The 25,213-nt window shown below is 28.3% G+C and overlaps 3 protein-coding genes across 5 annotated transcripts; all 3 read right to left on the minus strand.

Annotated features, from left to right (window-relative positions):
• Positions 1-16: 16 nt before the first annotated feature.
• LOC113393583 (larval cuticle protein LCP-22-like) lies at positions 17-1,299 on the minus strand. The gene is made up of 4 exons (XM_026630558.2): positions 1,273-1,299; positions 726-1,138; positions 473-644; positions 17-292 (listed from the first exon to the last, which is right to left on the minus strand). Exons 1-4 carry the CDS (start codon positions 1,282-1,284, stop codon positions 200-202), a joined length of 690 nt encoding a protein of 229 aa, XP_026486343.2. The 5' UTR covers positions 1,285-1,299; the 3' UTR covers positions 17-199.
• Positions 1,300-10,707: 9,408 nt separating this feature from the next.
• Positions 10,708-13,182, minus strand: LOC113393587 (larval cuticle protein LCP-30-like). Its single transcript, XM_026630563.2, has 3 exons — positions 13,153-13,182; positions 11,653-11,903; positions 10,708-11,126 (listed from the first exon to the last, which is right to left on the minus strand). Exons 1-3 carry the CDS (start codon positions 13,165-13,167, stop codon positions 10,787-10,789), a joined length of 606 nt encoding a protein of 201 aa, XP_026486348.1. The 5' UTR covers positions 13,168-13,182; the 3' UTR covers positions 10,708-10,786.
• Positions 13,183-13,532: 350 nt separating this feature from the next.
• On the minus strand, positions 13,533-24,398 carry LOC113393584 (uncharacterized). Of its 3 annotated transcripts, none has more exons than XM_026630559.2 (4): positions 24,258-24,398; positions 23,507-23,643; positions 21,606-22,054; positions 13,533-13,782 (listed from the first exon to the last, which is right to left on the minus strand). In XM_026630559.2, the coding sequence occupies exons 2-4, from the start codon at positions 23,525-23,527 to the stop codon at positions 13,623-13,625; spliced, it is 630 nt and encodes a 209-aa protein (XP_026486344.2). In that variant the 5' UTR covers positions 23,528-23,643; positions 24,258-24,398; the 3' UTR covers positions 13,533-13,622. The 3 variants fall into 3 exon arrangements, with proteins under 3 accessions (XP_026486344.2, XP_026486346.2, XP_026486345.2); XM_026630561.2 differs by having other exon boundaries at positions 24,262-24,391; XM_026630560.2 differs by lacking the exon at positions 24,258-24,398 and adding an exon at positions 23,774-23,995.
• Positions 24,399-25,213: the final 815 nt, after the last annotated feature.

Below are 25,213 nucleotides of genomic sequence, written 5' to 3' on the forward strand. Positions count from 1 at the left end.
AAAATAAGAAAATATGTAATGGTTTAAAATTCTATGTTTTTATTAAAATTGCATATTTATCACTCAAAAATAGAACAGCACATTATAACTTATCACATTACATTTATATTTTTGTACACATTGATTAAACTAACGCTATTATTTTATAAAATGTTACTGACATGGTGGTAGAATTCGTATTTTTTAAAGTTGAAATGTTTTAGTTCTTGGAAACGGGAGCGTTCCTCGCGATGTACTCAAGAGCGCGAGCGATTTGTGGGGGAACTGGAGGAGGCTGGGGAATAGCGTTACCCTGGAAAAGAACAATTTGAATTAAAGAAAGTATGCTTTCACACCTACTACTATTTAACCAATTAACCAATTTGTATGTTATAATTCAATTTAATTTATAATAGTTAGAATTAGAATATTTAATATTAATTGTACATGCAATTATTTAAGGTTGATAATTACTTTATAAAGGTTAACTTACAGTTGGCTGGTATCCGTTCTCATCAGCGACGTAGGTGATAGCGATAACCTCACCCTCGGGGGAAGTCCAAGAGAAGGAACCTTGAGCAACGTCAGGAACTACAGGGGGGTTGCCTCCGAAGTTACGTGGAGTTCCTTGGGCCTGAGCGGCGATACCGTTGTTGGTTTCGAAGCTGTAATAAAAAAATCATCAATTTAGTGTTGTATTTTCAGTAAAATTTAAAACAATTCATTTTAAGCAAAGTCAAACTTACAAGTAGCTGTAGGAACCATCATCGTTGATGTCATTGCCGTATTTAAGAGTCTCAGCAGAGCGAGCGTCAGCAACAACCCTGGGTACAGACACTGGGACAACTGGTGCTTTGGGGACGACGGGAACAATGACGGGTTCCACGGGTCTGACTACGGGGGCGACTGATGGGGAAACGGTTGCTTTGGCTTCAGCGAAGGCGACAGCGGGACGAGGGTAGGGGGTTGATGTTACGTATGGCTTGTAAGGGTTGTAGTTTTGGTAACGGTTGTAGTTGTTGTTGTTGTTGTTGTTGTAGGGGTTGTATCTGTTGTATTTGTTGTACTGGTAATTTTCCCTCTGGGGGAAGTATTGGCCCTGATTGACTTGGCCAAATTGAGCGTTGGCGGCGGCCAACACGCAGGCAAATACGACCACCTGTATCACAAAATTTTCAAAATTAATAACAAAATTAAACGTCACATCGCGTATTATAAATGAAACTTTTATTTTAAATATATAAATATTAGTCGATCCGAATATTTATATTTTAAATACAAAAAGTTACTTACGGCGAATTTCATGATTAGTTTTTAATGATTGTCTAGCTTCGTTGAACTAGTTCGAATGCGGACAAAAAATCCGTGCGAGCTTATATATGTCCGATAGAACCACCCACTTTGGACGGCGAATTGCAATAACATTTAAATAATTTGCTATAAGAGCGAGGATTATTTTTTTATTAAAATATAACTTGGTCTATACATACATATTAGTCATTTAATTTCTTAAGGTCGATGTGGGGTCATATATGTTCAAAGCTTTTGTTGAAGTGTTATAGTTATTTATTAAATTATAGCAACACAAATGTTTGTTTACTTAAATAATTAAAAGATATTGATGTGACAATCCATTGATTTATATTTAATAATAATTAAAGCATAGTTTTATGAAATAATTTAAAAATACGTTTGATGATTTTTTTTCTGATTGTCAAAATAGTAACCAGATATAAATGAATTTTATTTTAAAACAATCCTCATTATTGAATGTTTGTAAAAAAGGATCTTTGAATAAGTACAGCGATTAACTGAAAAATTAAGCTCAGAGTGTCAAACAATAATTCAAATATTAATGTTATTTAATTCAAAAATCGGTTAAATATTAAACAAAAATCATTTAATATTCGGAAGAAATTTATAAAATCTCGAATTTAAGGACCAACCTGACCTACAGTTGTCGATATACTATCGTATATCCCTTAATTTGCATATTAATAAGACGTGTAATTAGTATTAATTTTTTTTAATTTATTCATTTATTGATTGATATTATGATAATCTATACGAATCATCAAGGGCGCGTTTTATAACCAAATTACTTTATCAATGTATAATACGTTACCATCATCGACATCAACTAATCAATGGGAAAGAGTTATGTATGATTTAATTAACAAAAGACCAATTTGTTTAGCTGTGATAAATAATAATACATAAATGTTTCGATTCGATAGTAACTAATTCAACGGACATTTACATAAATAATTTTCACTCAACAATTTTCATAGGGATTTTTTACTGGACTTCATTAAATATACACAAATCAAAATTAATAATACCTACTGTATAAATTATGAACTCGTGGAATTTTGGCTAGAATTTCGCTGAAGAATTTAAAAAAAATATTCTTAAAATAAAATCAAAATACACGAGAGCTTTGCCCACGGAAGGAAGGATTTTACTTGGTAGGCCTTTGTGCAAGCCCGTCTACCACCGTGTTTTGGTTTTAACGGTGAGTGAGCTAGTGTAACTACAGGCACAAGGGGCATAATATTTCAGTTCCCAAGTTTGATGGCGCATTGACGATGGAAGGAATGACTAAAAACTCATAGGGCGCCAATGTTTTTGGGTAGTGGTGACTACTTACCATCAAATGATCCATTTGCCAGTCTGCCTACCTATGCAACGTAAAAGTAGTTGCGGAAGAGTTGCGAAATATTAATTACATTTTATTTATTTATTTATTTATCATGTTTTACAATATCTGTCACTGTGTCTATCTAATTATTGTAACAATACATTATATTGCTGTAAACATACTGTGAAACCGCATATTTTAATTTTCATAAAAACATCTAAAATGTATTTTCAAGTTCAGTGACTATAAATAGCCGCGAACTCATTTATGAGAAAGGTAAATTAATAAAGTTTGTACTAAAACTCCAAAAATAAACTTGTCGAACAATATGAACTGGTTCTTTTGTCACCAGTGGATATAAGAAGAAAAAAAATATATTGAAAGTTTTGATTTATTTTCCATTTTTGGAACAAGTTTGATGATTATACATAAGTATTTAATGGTAAATGAAATAATTTAAATTAATTAATTATATGAATTTAATACATTCGGTAGACGATAGGACAGGTTCGTTTTTTTTATTTTTACGGACTAAAATATTAATACAATTTATTGACTATGTTACCGAACAAATACCAAAATTCTTACGAAAATATACATATGTAGTAAATTATTCTGCGAATATACTTCTTAAAACGTTTTCAAAATAGTTTTTTAATAAACATTATTGTAAATAAATATATTTATAATGCTTAAAACTTGATTAAGTTTGTCTTATTTTATCTCTCTTAATCGAAAATATAGTGAGTTGGTCCTGTTTAATCTATTAAATTTTGTACTCTAGAGCTCACAACAATTTTAATGAAATTAATATATATGTTTAGATTAACAAAAAATAAAAAACCTTTTTACGTTCTCCGACAATTCCTATTACCTTATATTTGCATCTTTATAGAAACCAAGAGTATTTCACATAATATAATAAAATAACTCTTTGTAAATTTAGTATTTTAATCGTACAAGTACAAGATGTTCAGTTAAGACGTTAAGAAGAAAGTAATTTGCTTTCATTAAAATTGTGCAGCAAAGATGCATTTCGCATTTACACGATTAGCAAAAATGTTACAGTAACTATATATTATTTAGTCAAAATATTTCCGTGAAATCGATAAAAACTATCTTTTTATAAGGTACCCTCAATAAATCTGTTGTTCTATGACTCATATTCATAAGTGGGGCGTTTCCCTCATATACTCCTAGGTTTTTTTTTTCCTAAGGAATAATTCTAGTACAGAGAAAGACATAATTATTACTATAGAAGCATCCTATTATTATTTTTAAGTGCATTTATATATTTTAATAATGCTATAAAAAAGGGGTTCGAAGAAATAGCGAATTATATTAAAGGAGTCAATTTAGCAAGAGTACGAATATTTCGTCAAAAACTTGACCTTAGCAATTATTTAAATTTGTCAAGTGGTTTAGGTAAAATCTTTATTTTGTACAACATTATTTTGTACAATAACAAGGACATTGATGTTAGATAAAATGAAATAACCTGCTCTCCATAGACATTCTTTACCATCGCTTTTATCACTATATCTAAATCTCAGTTATCAAAATCGTTTAAATAAAATAGATAGATATAAATAATCTATATTTAAAAAAATATAAAAAACATATATTCTAAATTACTAACGTCCTCATAGTTTTTAACGAATTTCTAATTATTATTCAAAAATCTGGACAATTTAAATTTTTAAATTACCAAAATAATTATTTAATAAGTAAAGGCGGATCTTTAGTTCCATCGGCAATCCTGTTCTTGAATTTATAGACATAATAAAACCAAATCTGTATTAATGAGCTAAAAGAGATTCCATATATGGAAGAAACCTTATCTTTATCACCCATACATATTGGTGTCACTTGAGTCTTTTTAATACTTCAATTTTTAGTATCGAGGTCGAATTACAATACAAAACAGAATTATTTGAACTATTTTCAAACAATGGTAAACAAAAATAAAAAGAACTTTGTATATATAATTTAAAAAAAACTGTAATTTAGTGAAATTAGTGAATTTCGTAAGATTCAAACCTTGAACATAAAAAACAAGATATCTTAGCTGTATAGATAAATTAATTTTAAGCTCTTCCAGAAAAAAAATAGGTGAAATATATATTAAGACTAAAATATTTATTTGTACCTTCGATGTTACTTTATTGGAGCTTCTGTGACGAAATTTACAGTAGACGGTAATTAAGAAGATTACGACGTTACACTGCGACCCGTCGGAAAGCATGTAAGACCGCTGGTTTTTCGCCAAATCACTCTCGAAAATTTTTATTTTTATGCTCCACGGTATTTCCTTTGCTGTTGGCTATTCATGTTGAAAAATTGTCGTATTGATAGAATAAAAAATAAAACCAACATAACATCGTATACAAAAGTTAGGTGGACTACTTTTTTTTTAACACGGTTGGCAGATTTACATCTGATTTGCTAACTCGATGTTTTCTTTACTGTCTATTACAAGGTGAATTATATAAGACAAATTAGGCAGTTGGAAATTTATTGGTTCTTACCCAACTTTGAACCCGCAATCTTGGGCTAAGTTTCTAGTATTCTAGCAACTGGGTCATATCTTCTCCTAATATAAAAATGGTGAAAATAAAGAGAGATAATCCTTGAAGATATAATTATTGATACAAATTTGATATATATTTTTTTTCAAATTTATTGTGAATTAGTTTACAAACTCACTTTTTCATTTATAATCTTTATAAACTTTATAAACCTAATTATAATGAGAATTTACAGTTAGGTTTATAAATGCTTATGCTTGTCGTGGTAAGGTTTAGTGTCGTTTTTTAATATGATTAAACAATGAACATCGTAATCTGTCGGGAAAAAAATTGTTTAAAAATTAAATATACCTAAGTATACAGATCAGTTTCAGCAATCATCTATGTTTCATGTGTGCATTACAATAAGTTTAAATACAAACATATGGGAAAAAAGCATAACATCAAAGATCCCATGGTTGACAGCACACTGATGATTTAAGAAGTGGTCTTGAAATGCCAATGTACTCGTAAATGGGCGAATGACACATATTGTCACCATTAAAAAGGTCAAATTGTTCGTCAGTCTGTCTATAAAGCTTATTTTCCGAAGCCAGGGGGTGTACACACTTGCAATTTTCAGACTTTACTTTTGGGCTGCTACTAATATTTTTTTTACAGGAAAACCCAGTAACTTATTTTATTAACCTGACTCGGTGCTTGAATTGCGGCCTTATAAATGTTAGCCACTAGACCAACGAGCCTAATATAATCCTGTGATCCAAATTATTAAAATTATTGAGTAATCTAACAACTGTTCATTTTCTTATTGACTAAACTACACTAAGATAAAGTATATCAGTGACTCCAAATACTACCAAAAACTCAATGTAATAAAAAAATAATGTTATTGAATTATCTTTTATGTGTAATGATGTTCAATATGCATGTATTTTAATTTATGCCTAATGAATAAAATCTGAGACTTGTAAATCTATTTTTTCAAAACTTTTAAGAGTTCATCAGTCTTTCGTAAAACAGACGCAGCAGATACGCCTCCTATAAATAACTTTTAAATTATATTTTAACACAACTCGATGAATTGATTTAGAATTGTAGATGAGTTGTCGATGTTGATTCTTGATTTTAATTATTTCAATAATATTATATTTATCGTAATTAAAATAGTTTGTCTGTTTTAATCTGAATATTTCGTTTAAAAACTAACTCATGGATCGTGTGACCATGATTTTATTATGTTTTATCCATATTCCATGGATAAAATATTGTTCACGATCCTAAACATATAGAAATAAATTTAAAAAATGTATGGCAATCAATTTCTTAATTTATCTATCTGATCTTCAGTATAACATATTGAAAGATAATATGTCATTTCTTATTTTATAATAAGTTTATAAATAAGGTAAATTTTCGAAATTGGGAAGTTTTAATTTGAATTATTTTAAACGAATTAATAGTTTTATGATCCGGCTTCTTAAACAGTGGTGTTGCTTTGGACTTAATTGAGGAAATATGTTTGATTTACGAGTTTTTAATAAATTTATTGTCAGTAGCATCACATACGCAACATATTCAATAGTGATACACATTAACAAAAAACACTCGTGACACAATTCAGACATTGACTGATGTGAGGCTCTTCGATTGGACAAGTCTAAATAGAGTTAAAATTGTGTATTCACTTCTGATGCTGGTAACTCAGTATACGTTATAATAATACGCATTCAAAATCATAAAGTTAAATTGTTTTTCAATATTATACCGTAGATTTCACAACTATTTACATATTAAGTGCTCCAATGACATATTATAACAATATAAACAGGTATAATGTAAAAACTCAATGACACTTTTGAGCAATATCGTAACTATCGTGTGTTTATTTGAATTATTTTTTAAATACAATACTCCACGTTGAATGAACCTCATGAAGGTAATTTGTAGCGAGTCAAGCAATTAAGCTTACTTCTTACCGAACATCAAATGTACTGTGATACTAGTACTAAAATGATCATTATACAATCATGATTACTATTCCTTTATTTAAATCTATGAATGTATTTATATTTATACTAATATTTAAAGCTGAAGAGTTTGTTTGTTCGGTTGAACGTGCTAATTGCAAGAACTACTGGTCCGATTTGAAAAAATATTTTAATCTTAGATAGCCCATTGGTCGCAGAAGGCTATAGACCATACACTGAGATGCTACGATCAATGAAATGAAAAATGTTGCAAAAACGGGGGAAAATTATTCCTTTTGAGAGCTTCAATAGCGTGATCTGCGGAAACGATTAAAGTTAAAAATAATGTATTACAGAATCTATAATATAGCCGAACGAAGTCGGAACGAGCAGCTAGTTTTTATAATATTTTACTAGCAAATATACTTAGGTCGGGGCACATTGCATTAAAATTGGGTTATTCATGGGAAAATAAACGTTTCTTCCAACTATGATATATGTAACTTCATTTTTGATGCCATTTTCTTACAACAAACTTTTAAATTAAAACTTATAAAACAGACGCTCTACTATCAAAATATAATCAAAAAGAGTACACAATTTATGCACAATGTTTGAGATACATATAGGTATATTTTTAACTTTTACTAAAACTCTTAGCAAGTTTCTTGCGTATATGTGCTTTTTCAATATTTATTTTAAATATTCGTTATTTTTGAATTAATTAAATATGTTACGGAACACAAAGGCAATAACACATTCCTAAGATGTATAATATTAATTATATGACTATTCATAATTTATAGACTTAATTCTAAATAACGTGTTATATATTATAAATATTGTAATTTTTAAGTTCATCTTTTATACTCAGCTCCAGTTATATGTATTAATTCAAAACTTAGCATTGGAATTTTAAATAATATTAACTCGATGCTCCAATTTCGAACAAAACACACGTTTTTAAACATTATTATTTGAATAATATCCTTGTTCGGTAAATGTGTGAATGAATAACATCTATAAATTTTTATGCTTATATTTTTAACACGGAAATACGTTTGTTCTTATTTTTTTTTCTTAATGATATTTTACAATATACTGATCATTTCTATTATTATGTATATGCAGAATATCCTGTTCAACAGACGTTCAGTATACAAATCGATACTAATAAGTAAATCCTGTTTTACGCAATTTTTAACCGATTCCAAAAAAGGAAGAGTTCTTATAAATCGTCCATAGGGACGTAACATAATATGTAGAAATAACACACAATTATATCGATATTTTTCAATGTGTGCTCTGGTATAAGTATTTTTTATATATAATTAGATTGATTGAGAAATTGAAATGAATTGAGAAATTCATGGACAAACATACGAACATACACTTACGAAATTAAGCACACGTGCTTGAAAGCCTAAATGGATCATCATACTCAAATATAATTCAATTCTAATAATGTTGCATACATACATGTCGAACTGATAACCTCCTTTTTCGAAGTCTGTTAAAAGAAGATTTTGATGATTATTTTTGCATTAGGAAAAGCATAGCTATGAGATATTTTTGGACGACGGTTATGATTTATTAATATAAATCTCTTTGGAATTGAATATTGTTCTTTTTTGCTGATTCATAAATTAAAATAATTTGTAAAAACTAAAGCGTGGAGCTAATACTTATTGATTTTTAAACAGGATACATACATACATATATATAATTGTATTTAACTACTTTGTACTTGAAATTTTGAAAATTTTCTAGTTCTGGTTCTTCTAAGTAGAATCTACATTTCGAACCGATGGTACCTCCACTTGATATAGTTTTCTCAAATGACGGTTCAAAAGTGCTTGAAAAAGCCTACTAGAATAAAGTATATCTTGATTTAAATTTTTTGAGACGTATATTCAGACAAATTTTTAAAGCCAGTTTTTTCATTATTTGGAAAATATTTTCGAAATTAATATTTTCGTTTGTATTAATATTATATAGTCTGTTCATGTTAACATACTTAAAAGGTCTTCTAATTTTTAATTATATCCGTTTTAAAGGAATAATTAGTTAAGAAGTATTCATAAACCTGTCATGTCACAGCGTGTGCTTAAGATAAATATATTTCTGTAGATTCACTTAATTATAGTGCTAATGTTTCGTTAAATTATTCAAAAATCTCTCATAGAAGGTCAGATTTATTTAGTTATAGGATAATTTCGGTAAATGAGAAATTTGAATTATGTCATTTTAGTTTAGACAGTATTAAAACGAAATTCTAAATACATAAAAAAGTAAGTTATCTATAGTTTTTTAACTAATAATAACTTAATACTAAACATACAAAAAATATAAACTTCATTTTAGACTGTTCGCAAATAATTTTTCATCGTATTGAAAGCAAGTCATAACACCAACCTCTCAATAGAAAGCACCAAAACAATAAGAACCATGAAAGTATGATAGGAGATTAGACAAAATAGTACCGTATTATTGTTATTATAATAATATCAAAATCAAAATATTGAATTTAATTTAATATAGTTACTCTGTTCTACCATTTTACATAACAGAGTATGCAATTATTTTTGTATTTTAAGTGAATATACATTTTATTTATATTGTATTGTATTAAGAACGATGTAACAAAAACTCTATTGGAATAAACTATTAAATAAAGATGAATAATCAATTTCTTACAAATATGTTGCATAATATAGAATATATATAAAATACGACTCTAGTTTTCAGGTTTTAATAACCTGAAAATATGACAAAGTTACGTTAAGTTAGTGAAAATATCGGATGAATTAACTTTCTAATGAGAAGTTAATACAACTATTCTTATATACGTACCTTCATTTATCTCATTTAAACTTCGCCACAGCACATGACTCCTTACAATAAATTCGGAACAGCGTTTGCGTGTTTATGCTCTAACCCATGTTTACTTTCCTTGCGTTTAATAATGGTAAAAAACTAAATTATTCTTCTTTCGAACGTAAAAAAAGTTAAAGGCAAACACTTTTTCATGACTTGAAAATATACTTAAGCGAAGTTTTGTATATATTATTTGGCGTTAAACGTATAGACGTGTATCTGTATTAGTGTGTAAAAATTATTAATTTTTTTTTCAAAATATTTTTAATAAGTAATTTGTAACAAAAACTTTGAAAAACTTCTATGCTTATGTATTATCTATACTATATGTCAAGGATTTGTTCGTTACGGCCGCTACAACAATTGAACTAATTTGAATTTGTATTCAAACTATTATAAAGGCATTAGGAAGCTATACAAGTCCTGCAATTACTAGGTATTAAATGGTACAATAACTACTAAGTTGCATATTATATATATATATACTTAATGTGCTTTTAAAAACAATTTCTTGTTAAGATTTGATATGACATCAATAATAATTATTTTTATGAATAAGGCTTTGTTCGGCTCTCATAAATCACAAACATTAACATAATAAAAACGCAAAAACACTCCGGTGATTCATAAGATCCACTGAATAATTAATATAGCTTACAATAAAAAGTCACACTTAAGTTTAACAATACATTTACAATTGATAGGGGCTTATAAATAAAATTTCATCTATAATTCAAATGTGGTATTTATTTCTCAATGATAATTTACTAACTATAGTCGTTTTATTCGAAAGTTCACAGCTTAGGCAAGTGAGCCCCAGTCGGATGGAAGCCATTTTCATCTGCAGTATAGTCCACCCTGTATGTAAGGCCATCAGCTCCAATATATTCGTAAAATCCGGACACTCGAGTTCCACCCACTGCACCCGAAGGATCAACAATTCCGGACTCACCAGCACTTATCCCATTCTCGGTCTTGTATTTATATTGGTAGCTGTTATCATTTACATCATTGTCTTGTTCAATAATTCTAGCATAGCCTTCATTACCATAATGTTTGGCATACACGTAATTTGGTGGTTGAACGGTGGTAACCCGGACGACTGGCGGAAGTGCTGTTGAACTAGATATGGTGCTAGAATAAAAAAAGTAAATTCTCGTATTATATTCAGTAAATGGTATTATAATAATAAGTATACTTGTTTTATGAAATGATTATTCGGACGGACAAATCGGTCATCTGATGGTGAGTGGTCGCAACTAGATATTAGCGCCGTATAAAATTTTCTTAGATAATCAAAACACTAGCAACTTTGGTAACTGAGATGTTATGTCCGCTATATCCGTAGTTACACTGACACTTCAAACCGAAACACAATAATACTAAGTACTCCTGGCGGTAGAAAAGGTAATGAATGGATGGTATTTTCCCAGACAGGCTTGGATAAGGCTCTACCACCAAGTAAATTTAAGCGCCTTCACAAAAATTAAAGCAAATATTCAAAAATACAACATTGATATTTTTATTTTGATCTTAGGAATCTACAATAAATTATATTTAAGTTTAGTTATAAGAAAAAACTCAAATTTCTAATAGAAATATTGTGAAAAAAAAAAAAACGAAATATTGTACCATGATTAAAAATATATGTCTAAATTACCTGGCAACTTTGTTGTATGTTTCTAATGGAGCAGAGAGTTGTTGATACGGTTTTAGCGAATACAATGGCTGGTAGGCATGATTGGGGTAGTACAAGCCACTTCTTCCAAAGTTATTCCTCTGTCTGTAGTCGTATCTTCCATTGTTTATTGGATTGTATGTGACCGAGTTATCTCCATACAGTTCTGGGTGATATCTACCATCATCATCGGCCCTTATACAATTTAGAAGGCCAATGGATACAAGAACACACTGTAATAGTAAATAGAAATAACTAAATTACACGTAACTCAGTAAGCGTATGAATGTAACATGAAACTCCATATCGAATAACAATTATTTATTTGTCAAATTTGTACTTATTCGACCACTTCTAAAATTTCAATCTTTTAAAAAATTTAATATATAAAATGATGAATCTGTGTAAAAACTTATATTTTTTTTATTTTATTGACTTTTTCTGAATTTACCTTACAGTAACTGGGCAATTTATCTTACGGTGTTACTTGGGCGACCGAGCTTCTTTCGGCTCTAATAATAATTAGTTATAATTATTTTTTTTGCATGAAAGACCCCTGAATAGATCAACTTAAAGGGCGAAAACTTATTTATGAGCCAAATACAGTCGTTTTTGAGGTATACGAAAATTACAATAATTGATCATTTATAATATTTCCTACTCTTGAAGTATTATATGATTTTTGTAACTTGAAAACTGAGAATTATATACATATTTTGTGAGTCCCTTCCGTATTCGTCAATATCACGGTCCAAACCGTATATATAACATTTGATTTTTACGGATTATAAGTTACTACATAAATGACAAATATAAAAAAAAAACTGTGTTACTTATAATTGAAATTTATTTATTAATATAATGCATTCTAAAGATAAAATTGTTATAAACTCCGAGAAAAAAAGCTTATCAAATAAAATATTACCCAAACTATATGAAACCATCGGGTTATCAAAGATTTGTATTATTAGGAACTTATTACTTAACTAATTAACATTACATTTTTTTATTAAAATAACATGTGTTATTATGGGAGCTATTAAACGAAATAATATTAACAGTCGAAAGCCAAAATCACCGAAGGTGTATTCATATAAAATATATATGAAATAATTTTGATGAAGAAAATAATAATGGAACTGGAAAACGAAAAACATTTTCCTACATAGTACTAGTCTAGTTAATGGCATTTGCACGTGACATTAGTTATTTTACAGTATTTATGGTACGGAACCTTTAGGCGAGGAGCTTGTCACACTATTCAGATGGTTATAAGTATTTAATTAAAATAATAGTAACGTATTTCTAAAGAATATATTGATTAAAAAAGAAAAACGTATTTGTAATCCGTGCCAATATTTTACTGATGGTAAGAATCTATAACTGTTTAAAAAAAATATTTTGTTAAAGTAATATTTTTTTTATTATTTTATATTATATTATGTTTCATTTTATATAAAATATAAATATTTGACTACGTACCAAGACAGCCTTCATTTTGACACCTTACAATACTGAAACTACAAATACAATGGTAGTCTAGTCAACTCACCAGTTGATTTTATACAATGATCGAAAACGAAAATAGACTACTTAATGCAAGAATCAGAGCTCCAAATATGTAGAAAAAGCAATTTAGTATTTTCTAAGGTGACATTGAAAGGCACTTATTTGGAACAGTGTGTGGTGTGTTACGCCATTAGCCGCGCCCATATCAATAAATCCTATCATTCCGCTAAAACAATAAATACAACAAATGTTTTCCGGCAACTGTGTGTGAAGTAATGGGAGTTCTCATTTTTAAGTTCTACTCTTACAAGGAAGTACACTGACGAAAATGACAGGATATTAATAAAACAAAATAAATATATCAATTAGTTTATTATAATTTAGGTTTCGCGGGCATCACGTGTAATCAGAGTTAGACAACATAATTAACTAAAATATATATATCACTGGCTCACATCCTCAACAATCCTAACGAAAACTTCATACTCTAATTTTAAATTATTTTTTAATGAATTTTTCACAGTACTTAAAACTTTACTTCCTTTAAAGTTATAAAACGTTCCTAATTTTTCTCCCTTCTTTAGGTTTAGGTACGGCGGATATCTGAAACAAATTAAAAAATACATTAGACAGGTTCACAAATCCGTTTGTAGTTTGACCTTGGAGTGAAAATTCGTAAATATTTCTAAATATGCATAAGAAGTCTTGTGGTCTCAACTGGTAAAAGGACTTGTCGTATAATAAATATAATAAATAAGGAGGAAAAGGTATTTAAAATTGTCTTTATTTAAGAAAGAAAACGAAAGAATTATAAGGTAGATTGAAAAAAAATAGAAACTCTTTTCAGTCTGCCAGAAGCACGAGGAACATAATATCTTAGTTCTCAAGGTTGGTGGCACAATTATAGGTTATTATGAAGAAAGATTAACATTTCTTGTAGTACCAATGTTTATGGGCAGTGGTGACCACTTATCGTCAGGAGACGCATTTACTAGGCCGCCTAACTATACGTACAAAAATTGTGATAATTAGCCAAATAAGCTATTTATTTTGATAATTTTAATGTGTACAGATTAAATATGAGAATAGACAACAACTTATACACATTTTTTTAAACATATTTTCATATAAATGAGGCCTGATATATTCTTTGAATATTTTTTTGCTATTCCGCGTAATTTAGGATTCCGCAACACATGTCCAGCTCAAAAATTCAACCTGTTCTGATATTTATTTTTTAATTAAAGTATGTTTATGTATCTGACTTTGTTTTCCCATTTTACTGATAAACAAGTGTATCAGAATTATTGTTCAGATGCAACCATCCAAAATTCAACTAAATAAATAAATTGAACATTCTGACATATTATGCGAAAAATTTCAACCCTATTTTCACAGTAATGTGTAGACAAATATTGAAATCTTAATAAATAAGTTTTTTCCAAATTTTAATAATGTAGTATTTACCCATCGTTTGTATATAATTTATTAACACTAGACACAGTTCTAATTACAAACCTACTTAAATGAAATATATTTTTGTCTTTGATTCAACAAAAGTACTTTTTGAAGACCCGAAAAATATATGTTTAAAAATATTTATGTGTGACATTTTGAAATATAAAGTAAGGTTTTGAAAACAGATTACACAAACAAATAAGAAATTACTTACAATGTATATTAGAATGATAATATTACGTTTGGAAATATATTGTCCCTGTATTCACACTACATATTCATTTCTTCTAGGCCTAAGCCTCAAGATTACAGCCCTAAGGGTTATAACTTAGATCACAAGCTGGTCTGCCTTACATTTAAAGAAAATATGACCTAAGATTATTATACATGATATGAGGTTAATAAAATTAATAAACGCATATTTCTTTTAATGAACTACAACAATACAAAAACATTGATATTATTAAAATATACAATACATTAATATTTAAAGACATCGCTTCAGCGCTAAATCGTTTAAATAAAAATCAAAGTAAAACAGCTTTAAGAGTTAGATGCTAGCCGAGAATTCCCGTAAAGGTCGCTGGTTGAAAAACACAATGTTAAAATTGCTAAATATCCTAAATAAAATATAAAGCTTTATAATATTTGAACATTTCATGTGTATCATTAAGTCTTTAAATTCCATTTAAGTCTTATATAACACTGGTGTAGTTAAGCCCACACGTTTATCGGTCTATGTTGAATCAACTAGGAATTTTCCTATTACTGTTTTCTAAATAAGACATACTAGATGTGCCAGTTTTCAAGAAATAAGTAACTAATACGCCTATTATCACCGATAGTTAAGATACGATGAACAAGACACGACAATAACACAGAAGCCAGCAACCTATACTCACGGTGCAACTGTGCAAGGTGGTTTATGTCTTTTACCCGATATTGAACGTGTAACTATGAATCGCTAAGTATATAGCATCAGTAAACCTATAAACTATATATACTTATACTATATAACTATATACCTATTTACCTATACTATATACCTATACTATATAATACTTTTATTTATCTTGTTATATAATTAATATATTTAGATTAATATAATAATTACTTATTTTTAATCCATTAATGGTTATTTAAAGCTTAAAGGTAAGTAGGAAAGGAAATAACAAAAAATGTTTTAATAGAATAGATATTAATATTAAGATATATATAATAAATCTATAATAATAAGATAAGCCTATATCATAATAATTTGATGGATTCAAGGTCTTTTTACCAAACTTTTTAATTTATTCATTTGTAGTATACGAATAGATAATTATTTCATACAAGCAACATGTATTTTAATACAGATATATAAAAGTTTTTAAATCAACTGTAAAGAGATGTGAAAATACAGAAGATGACATAATAATCTACTTAATAAAACTCCAACACTGACTGACTAGCAGCATAGAAACACAAATTTGCACACGAATTTCTTTCATAACGTACGTATAAGCACGAAGAAACGTGTTTTGAAAATTCACCTAAGCCGTATAAGAGATGATGAACGATTGTTTGAATGTTTTACATTTTTCAATTCGTAAATATGTAATCTGTCTAATTTTCATAAAACATTCAGTACGTATACGTAGTAGTAGTTAGATTAAGAAATTTGATAAAGGCAACGCAATATGAGACAATAACATAATAAAATAACGGGAAAGATTTAAAAAATATTTGTTTACTAATTATTCACCGCGACCAAAAAGTGAAAAGAAAAACTAGCAGATGGGATATCCCATTGGCCAGTCATGGAAACTACTTAAATAAATCGTATGAACTAGGAAAAATAAATAAATGTATAATGTTTATACATCAAAAATTATACGTAGGGCGATAACAATTTATAGACAAACACATTAAACTATGCAAATTTTATTAGTGAATATAAAAACATCCTGCAATTACTATATATTAACTATTGACTATTAAATATAACCCATTATATATGTATAAAAAAACATTTAAATGTAAAGATGTTACGATTAGTGAAGTCTCATCATAATACTCAACAACTTCGAAAACTTGTATGTTTATCTGTCAAAGAAAATTTTATAGCCGAATAACCTTGTGAACTAAATATTTGAATTAAATATTTCGAGCAAGTTCGTGTCATACGTCTTTACCTGTTACGTGTTATTACGCAATGTACAAGCAAGGGCAGTATGAAATTTATAAATTTACAAATATCTAAAATTCATCTATCAAAATTAATAGATATCCATTGCAGTTTCAAACATAATTCTAGTGATTTGATTCTATAAATATATTATATTTACCAAAATATAGACTTAATATTAATATGAAATCCTTTATGCAGGATTTTATAATAAAATATCAAAGATAATGGTAGCTTGTTGCTTTAAAAGCTATTTTAGTCAATATTATCATATGTATGTTAAACAATTTATTAAAACAATAAAAAGCAAATATTGTATCATGTATAGCACCCAAATTTCATTTTAATCGGTCCAAGCTAACAAGGCATGTTAAAAACAATAAGTAATTAAGTATAATATAATAATGAATAAGGTTTGGTTAATACACATGTGCCAGAATTATATCGGACCATGCAAGTTTTCTAACGATATTTGCATTCACCGCGGAGCACGAGATGGTCAAAACACAAATTAAGCGAATGAAAACTCAATAATACTTAACATTTCACGCATAAATGTCTACGTCTTATAGAAAAAACTAAAACTCGGTCAATATTAAAAACATTGTTGGAATGACAGACAGATCTATATACTCAATTCATTTATATGGATTAGTTTTAATTATAATATTTTGAAGCGTGAAATACATTAATTCTACTTCGTAGTGGCTTATATTTTACATTTAAATGATCACATAATTTACGATCAATTAAAAACCATTGGATATTAATTAGTAACAACTTCCGTCGATAGCAATTATAATATACCTACTAATCGGATCACCTCTCACCTCATCTTACCTCTCAGAACATTGTATTTGCAAATATTCCTAAAGTATCTTTATTAATTTTATACTAAATACTTTATCGTTGTGGCTTATTGAAAGAAAAAATATGCGAAGTGTTGGACGTACTAACATACATCTATGATTGTGAAACTATGACCAATGTAAAGTTTGAAAGCTATTCAATTTTACCAGTCTTAGTTATTTACACAGCAACTTATTATTATTGTAATCATATATTGCACCTACATTTATACTGTGAAAGTAATTACTTAAGTAATTACCACCAATATCATATTATATGATTTTCATAATAGCAAATATATCTTAAGCTATACAAATATAAAAAATAAAATTGTAGTAAAATTATGGTGTAATATATTTTATTTTTTACAAATCTAAACTTTTACAAGGTTACATTGTTACAGATATCTAATCTTTCTATATGATGAGAAGTATCTCATCATATGGTACCACAGTAGTGGTAGATTGAAGTTTTAAAGAACAATTAACTTCATGTTACTAATTTCCAATTGAGAAAAAAGGTATATAAAAATACTAAAACTTCCGACCTTTCTTATGTTACATTTTTATTATGGAGTCGAGATTGTGCTTTTAGTAGGAAACATCCACATGAGAGCGAGAGAGACTTTTCCCAATAGTGGAATATTAAATTAAAGAGTAGAGACACTCTTTACACATAGTCTCGGTTTGGAATTGTCCATAGAAGGAATAATTTGTGGTGGCATGTAAATTAAAATAAATTTCAATAAAATAAATGTATTAATTTATATCCTCATTTCTAAAGCAAGTTTTTGCGTTTGTTATTATTTTATAAATTGCAGCAAAACTTTATAAAATTTAATCATTTAATTTGATAAAAATATCTGAAAAATAAAAATGCACATTGCTAACATTGTTTATGTATAACTATGTACATTCAACTGTCAGTAAACATCATATAATGTGACTGAGTCTGACTGAGTCTCATGTATATGCCTTTTAGAAGACTTGACCCGACTATTGACACTATTTATAATTAAAATACGAAATAGTAAATTACGATTAAAGTATAAGAGTTAACTTTGCTCGCGTTTTAAGTCATTATAAATTGAATCGAAATCGGTTCAGTGTTGGATGGAGCAACACAGCGACAGCCAAATAGAGTTACTTTTATATTTGGTTATGTTATGTATGTTTTGTAGAATTATTGTTATTATAAACTTAAATTCTTCAGATAACCTTAATAATGTGTGTATTTATTACATTAGATTTTGGTAAGGTTTCAAAACGTATCAAACCAAGTTTATTTCAATATTGCTACAGAGAGGTTTTGTAAATCTTTATAGAAAAACTAAGCTAAAGCCAACCTGGTAGTAACAAAACTTTGTTTACAATCAATCAACATAAATTGTTTATACCGAAACCAATACCCAGAAAGATACGAACTGCTATTCTGTACGAACACACTGTCCATCTATCTTATTCGTCAAATGATTAAAAATAACTCACAATTATATGTTATTTTAATCCGAGATCCTTTTGAATATATTTGTCAAACACAGTCAAGTTAAATATTATTTATGGAAAATGCTAATTAAAGAAATAATTAATTCTTTATTCTTATTGGTTTCTTAAGTTTTTTAGCTTAGTCAATTTTATTGTTAATATAAAATTAATGCAAAAATAATGTGTTATAATCATACTAAACGAAATCTTGAGCCACTAGATATTTACCTTAAAACGTAACGAAATAAAATCCCCAAACAAGACAATACCAAAATTAAATTTAAAACAGAAATATCACTTATGTATACAAAAAATAGAAATAGATCTAAAATTCGTGTGGAACACATGTTTTTAGCGAACATTCAGAATTCTTAACTATACTAATGATAAATTGTTTAATTATTTAATTTAAATATTATGAAATAAGATCAAAAGTTTAACATTTACGCGTTTAATACTCTAACCGAGAAAAAGCTTTGTATCAATCACAATATTGTATTAGCGTATAATGAGATTCATGTAATCTTTTCATAATAAGTAATTACATATTATGAAAACGATGTATAATGACTGCGATTGTTCTAATTATAAAAGTAACAAAAGTAAATATACTTCAATATACAAATAATGAAATTCAATCTGCGTTCAAGCACTTGTGAAAAATAAAACTATGTACGGAGCGATAAAAATCTTGATGTTATGAATAAAAACGAAACCTAATCTAATTCACAACATTCCCATGCTACATTAAACTATTAGCTAATAATCAAATCAAATTCCTTATTTCAATATAAAAACATTTCACATTATTGATTGTCAAATTAAACCCTACAACCGGTTCGGAATAGAACCCTGTCCCGGGAAATACCCTGACCAGAGAAGAATCAACGAAAAAAACCGGATTTTTGTTGTGAATTTGTGATTATTTACCCATTTTCGATATTAAAAAGAAACATAATTATATTAAATGGCCAGGAGGCGATCGTTTCATTCCCACCTTTCGCGTACAAGCGTTCTCTAACAATATTTTTAAATTTGGCAACACTTATCTGGATAATGTAACAACTATAACAATTATACTAAAATTTTGGTACATGAGTTAACTGGTTAAAAATATCAACAATTCTGGATCATTTGATTTGACTAGAAGGAATAATTAAATTATTTTAAAAATAAAAGTCGTAGTTATTTTCGAAATTAATAGCTCCTAATTTTTGTTGTTTTTTATTTTGACATGATTCAAAATGTACCTGTTTGCTGGTAGGTAACGGTACGATAAATTATTATTGGATCGACAAGTTGAGTACAAAAATAATTTTATAAATAATTTCAGTCTCTTTAAGTCTTACTTTATACAACCGCACAAGGTATATAAGCCATATCATATGTAATTATCAACATATTTCACCACGGATACACACAAAATAATAAAATTGCCCTTCAATTTCGCAAAAGGAAAAACTCAGCAATGATTTTCTGATTTTGAACAAGAAATGAGTGAAGATAACAACTATCTACTATGCATCTCGGTTTACTTAACGCAATTACACAAACTAATATTAAATACAACATTATTTCCCACTTACATTATTATTTATATCCAAGGAAATATAATTACATACAAACAACATCATCCTTATTAGAATACTAAATGAATGTGACTAGCACATTTCTAATAATTTAGTATAAATTCCGCGAAGATATCACGTCATTTGTTTTTAATTTAGTCAGTTAGTTATAATAATCTCAACAGGATCCTTCTACAAACTTAGTATGGAATCTACTTGAAATGCATTCCAAATAGAAAACCGGTACTTAACACTTATAGAATATTAAATTAATTAATGAAAATAGCTTTTATTGGCATGTAAATGATCTGTCATCTTCAAGCAAGCGACAATTAGATACATATTTTATTCTCGCCTCGTAATAAAAAACTTTATTACTTATAAAAATAACTTTGACACGGACCTAAGATCATATATTTTAACCGGTCATAATTAAAAACGTTAACGTCTAATATACATACATCATAATATCCGAAAAATAGGTAAAATGCTGCTCTAATTTATTATTTATTTTCGAAAAAACCTCGAACGGCGACCTCGAACCGGAACACGTAAAGGTCATCCAACTAATAACGGATGATACTAACAAAGTAGAGGGGCAGTTCGCATACCATGTTAAAACCTCGATAATCAATTACATTGAGAGACTAACTTTTCATATATTATTTTAAAACAAACAAATGGAAATCTGATGATAAATTTCACAAATCAAATCGCTTAAAGACAATTGATGTAAGGTTTAATGAATATAAACCATATCTTGTAAACTTAAGATTTGTTATTTATGCCTGTACTCAACACTGACCCACTTAACATTCTAACCAACAAGGTGTTAGCCTTTGACGCTCTTAAACTAAATATAAATTATATTATAATACTTTAGTTGGGAATACTTACTGCGTTACAAATTCCGTAGTATTTTTGGATTGTGAATCAATTGCTTGACACTTCACAGCGACTTCGTTCTCAGTCTTTATCTTATCAAAATCATTAAAACTGGAGCTGCCTAGTATACCATCCGTTATACCGAGGCTGTCCGGCGATACATACTTACTAATTAGAGCTTTTATTACACTATGTAAGAAGGGGTAGCGCGGAGCGTATATTTGATAACCAATATAATCATTGGAGTCTCCACGTTCTAAATGTTTGTATGTACCATCATAAGGGTACACTCCTTCTTGGTAAATGTAGGTGTATTTGCCTTCATCTCCTGGAACGTATTTCCCTTCGGTTAGAGGTCTATAATATTTTCCATCGTCGTAATAGTCGTACGTTTGATGTCTGTATTTCCCATCGTCGAATGGTGAACATTGAACGACTGCCCATATTGATAACACGAACGCCTGAAATGCCATATATAAAAATGTTTCTGTAATGATATTTAACAAGGTCATTATAATAATACTATCATCATTTATAATACATAATCCCTATTTGACATATAGCATATTTGTTCTCTTAATATTTTATTTTAATTGTATATGTGTAGTCTTCGTAACATATTTATAATAGTTATGCATAATTTACTATTCGTGCAGCCAAATTCCTTAGAAGCGACTAAACGATCGCTTTATTCAAATAAATAAGGAGAGAAAAGGTCATATCAATTAAATTAATAAGATTTTTAAAGATTATTTGAATTGTATTTTTTCAATCAATCTCTCTGAAGCAAATAATTTATCTTTTATTATAACAATAACGCAAAAAAAAACAAAAACAATTTACTTAGTTTATAAATGACAGTGTAAACAATTAAAAACAAATATATGACAAAACATAAAAACAAACTAGAAAAAATAATTTACTACAAAATATTTTGAAACAGCCGAAGAATCTACAGGGATATTCATAAACATTAAATTCAAGAACCCCAGGAAAACGCTCATATCATTAAGTGACAAGTATCTGAAGTAAATTAAGCCACTTCATTTAATATTTCGTGGCATAGATATTAATGAATACATAATTATTAAAACAATTTAATATATTTTAATTCGTTTATGAAGATGGAAAATAGAAGCAAATAGTGGCATATTAAAAATAATATTTGAACTTTGTTGATATATATATATATAGCAAAACTATACCAATACTGTTGTAATGTACTGTAATGAGCAAATTCACAAAGATAAAGTTAATTTGTACAAATAATGATCTCAAAATATGAATTTATTAATTAATTTAAAAATATTTAAATTGAGTCTCGTCTTTTTATTTATTATTACGATAGAAAATAAAACCATCCCTTTCTAACCCTTAATGTAGTAAATGCAAATAAGGGAAAGCTGTGCATTAAGCGCTTTCACCAATACCATAAGCACTAAGCGTCACAACAACATAAAGTTGGAAAGCTGACCCAGCGACAACATTTCCAATGAAGATTGACGTCAAGAGCACTGCCATCTAGAAAAATCCGATCCCATTTTTTTTGCAATGTCAATACCCTGCACCGACCATGATTAAATGGAAAAAGAGCAAGTCAATGTTATTAAATTACATATTTTAAGTTTGAAAATTAAATATTAAAATAACTACGTAAAGTAAAATAACAACCAGGAATTTTTCCACTGTTCGCCAAAGGAATCCATTGAATTTACAAATATAATGAACGGAATACAGTTTATATACATGAAAACCAATCAATTTAAAAAATATATTAAGATAATCCAAAAGTAAAATTAATTAATAAAATTGTATGATGAAACGTTTAACAAACAACAAATTCAATTGAAAATAATATTACTAATATAAAGCATGCATTTAAATCAATTAAATATTGATGTAAAAGTACTTACGAATTTCCCAACAAGTTGCATTTTATCAAAATGGTATTGTTCTGAAAGATCCAATAAATATTTCTTCTAATAATAGTTTTTTCGCGCCTCGACCGGTACAAGTTGTTTACTCGACAGGTTATGTTTGGGATCTGAAACTAGATCAGATAATGTGTCATAAGTAAGCAGAATTTTTCTGAGATAACAGCCAATATTCGTCAAAAATATTTCATTCCTCATTGCCTTCATTAACATTTAGATGTATAATAAATTTTGTTCGAGACATACCAAAAGTGGATCAGAATCCTAAAAGCAGGTGTGACGAGGTCAGGCAGAAGAATTAGCATAGCTCATGACATTATAACAACTACCAGCGACTGTGCGATACTGTATTGATCACTAATTTTTGCACTGTATTCGACACAATTTTTAAATTTTACCGTACTCGATGGACACAGGTAGCTTCGAGACGACCGACTTACAAGAGAGTCGTAATTCTCATAATTTGAATGTATGAGAAGCTACCTCACATATCGATTTGCATAAAATAAAAATCAGCCGTCATAAAATGCAACATAGGCAGCATCTCATAGGCAATGATATGCTGCATTCTGATGACCTTACATTACGCATTAATATATAAATTATTCGTCTAATTACACTAATGTGACATACTTGTATATATTCCTCCATTTAATATAATAAAAGTGGCAATCTTCATGGCTATGCATCTACAGTACTCAATTAAAAGTTAGATAAAGGATCAATTTACCTACTTCGGTAGCCTTCACATCCGGTACATATATGACATTTTGGTGACAATGAAAATAATAAAAAACAAAATATTTTGAAATGTCAAAACATCATTCACTTAAACAAATGGACACACACTTCACGGATTTTAGATTGAAATAGACAGAGATGTGTATCAAATTAAATTCTTATTTATAATATCGAGGTGTGCTGATATTGTATTTTTAAGTAGTTTGACGGGAGCGTCATAATCGGTACGAAGGTGTACCAATATTGTACCGAAGAAAAACTTCCAATATCTTGTTATGAAGACCTAACAATCGACCTCATATTTATCTTATTTTGTAAAAATTTTGTATGAAATTTAAACACTTACCTTACTAATCTTTCTTGTAAAAAATGTATCGGTTTTTTTTTTAATACTGGTTTAATACATTTAAAATGGGAATGAAACAAAAATGTATGTATGTTTACAAATATTGTGCAATTAAAATCTATAAAATATATTATATCAGTTACAAGTTAAATTACTGTACAAGCACACACGCAATGATAGACTAGTATACTCGTAATTTGACTACGCCGATTACACGTCTGCATACGAGTGGACTGGTTTTATATTCGTTATTAAAGTAAATATAGTCAAGATAACCCATTCAATAATTTTTTAACATTAATTTCCATTTTAAACTAGCCCTCCAGCTATTTTTATTAATTGAGGTCAAAATGTAAATCAAATAAATAAACATTTTTTATCATAAATGCTCTGTAATATTTAAAAATAAAATATTATCTCCACGAAAGCTTTGAAGTCAAGATTGATTTGATTTTTAAGTTCTATTAGTAATAGATTTAAGAATTGTATGAATCCTTAAATAAATTGTTAATATCGCAGAAATTTCTTTATAGATTAATAATTCTATAGTTTTACAATATAATTATAACCTATACCTAGCTTATTTTGATTTGATACAT

The sequence above is a fragment of the Vanessa tameamea genome, chromosome 6, assembly GCF_037043105.1.
Source record: "Vanessa tameamea isolate UH-Manoa-2023 chromosome 6, ilVanTame1 primary haplotype, whole genome shotgun sequence".
NCBI lineage: Eukaryota > Metazoa > Arthropoda > Insecta > Lepidoptera > Nymphalidae > Vanessa > Vanessa tameamea.

Bases quoted from the DNA above. Each gene is read 5' to 3' on its own strand.
- LOC113393583 (XM_026630558.2), bottom strand. The intron at 645-725 runs GTAAGTTTGACT...TTTTTATTACAG, and splicing joins GATGGTTCCTACAGCTACTT to CTTCGAAACCAACAACGGTA. The intron at 293-472 runs GTAAGTTAACCT...GTTCTTTTCCAG, and splicing joins AGAACGGATACCAGCCAACT to GGTAACGCTATTCCCCAGCC.
- LOC113393587 (XM_026630563.2), bottom strand. The intron at 11,127-11,652 runs GTAATTTAGACA...TTTTTATTCTAG, and splicing joins ACATACAACAAAGTTGCCAG to CACCATATCTAGTTCAACAG.
- LOC113393584 (XM_026630559.2), bottom strand. From the start codon at position 23,527: ATGCAACTTGTTGGGAAATTC. The intron at 22,055-23,506 runs GTAAGTACTTTT...ATGGCATTTCAG, and splicing joins TGCAACTTGTTGGGAAATTC to GCGTTCGTGTTATCAATATG. The intron at 13,783-21,605 runs GTAAGTATTCCC...AATTTGTTTCAG, and splicing joins ACTACGGAATTTGTAACGCA to ATATCCGCCGTACCTAAACC.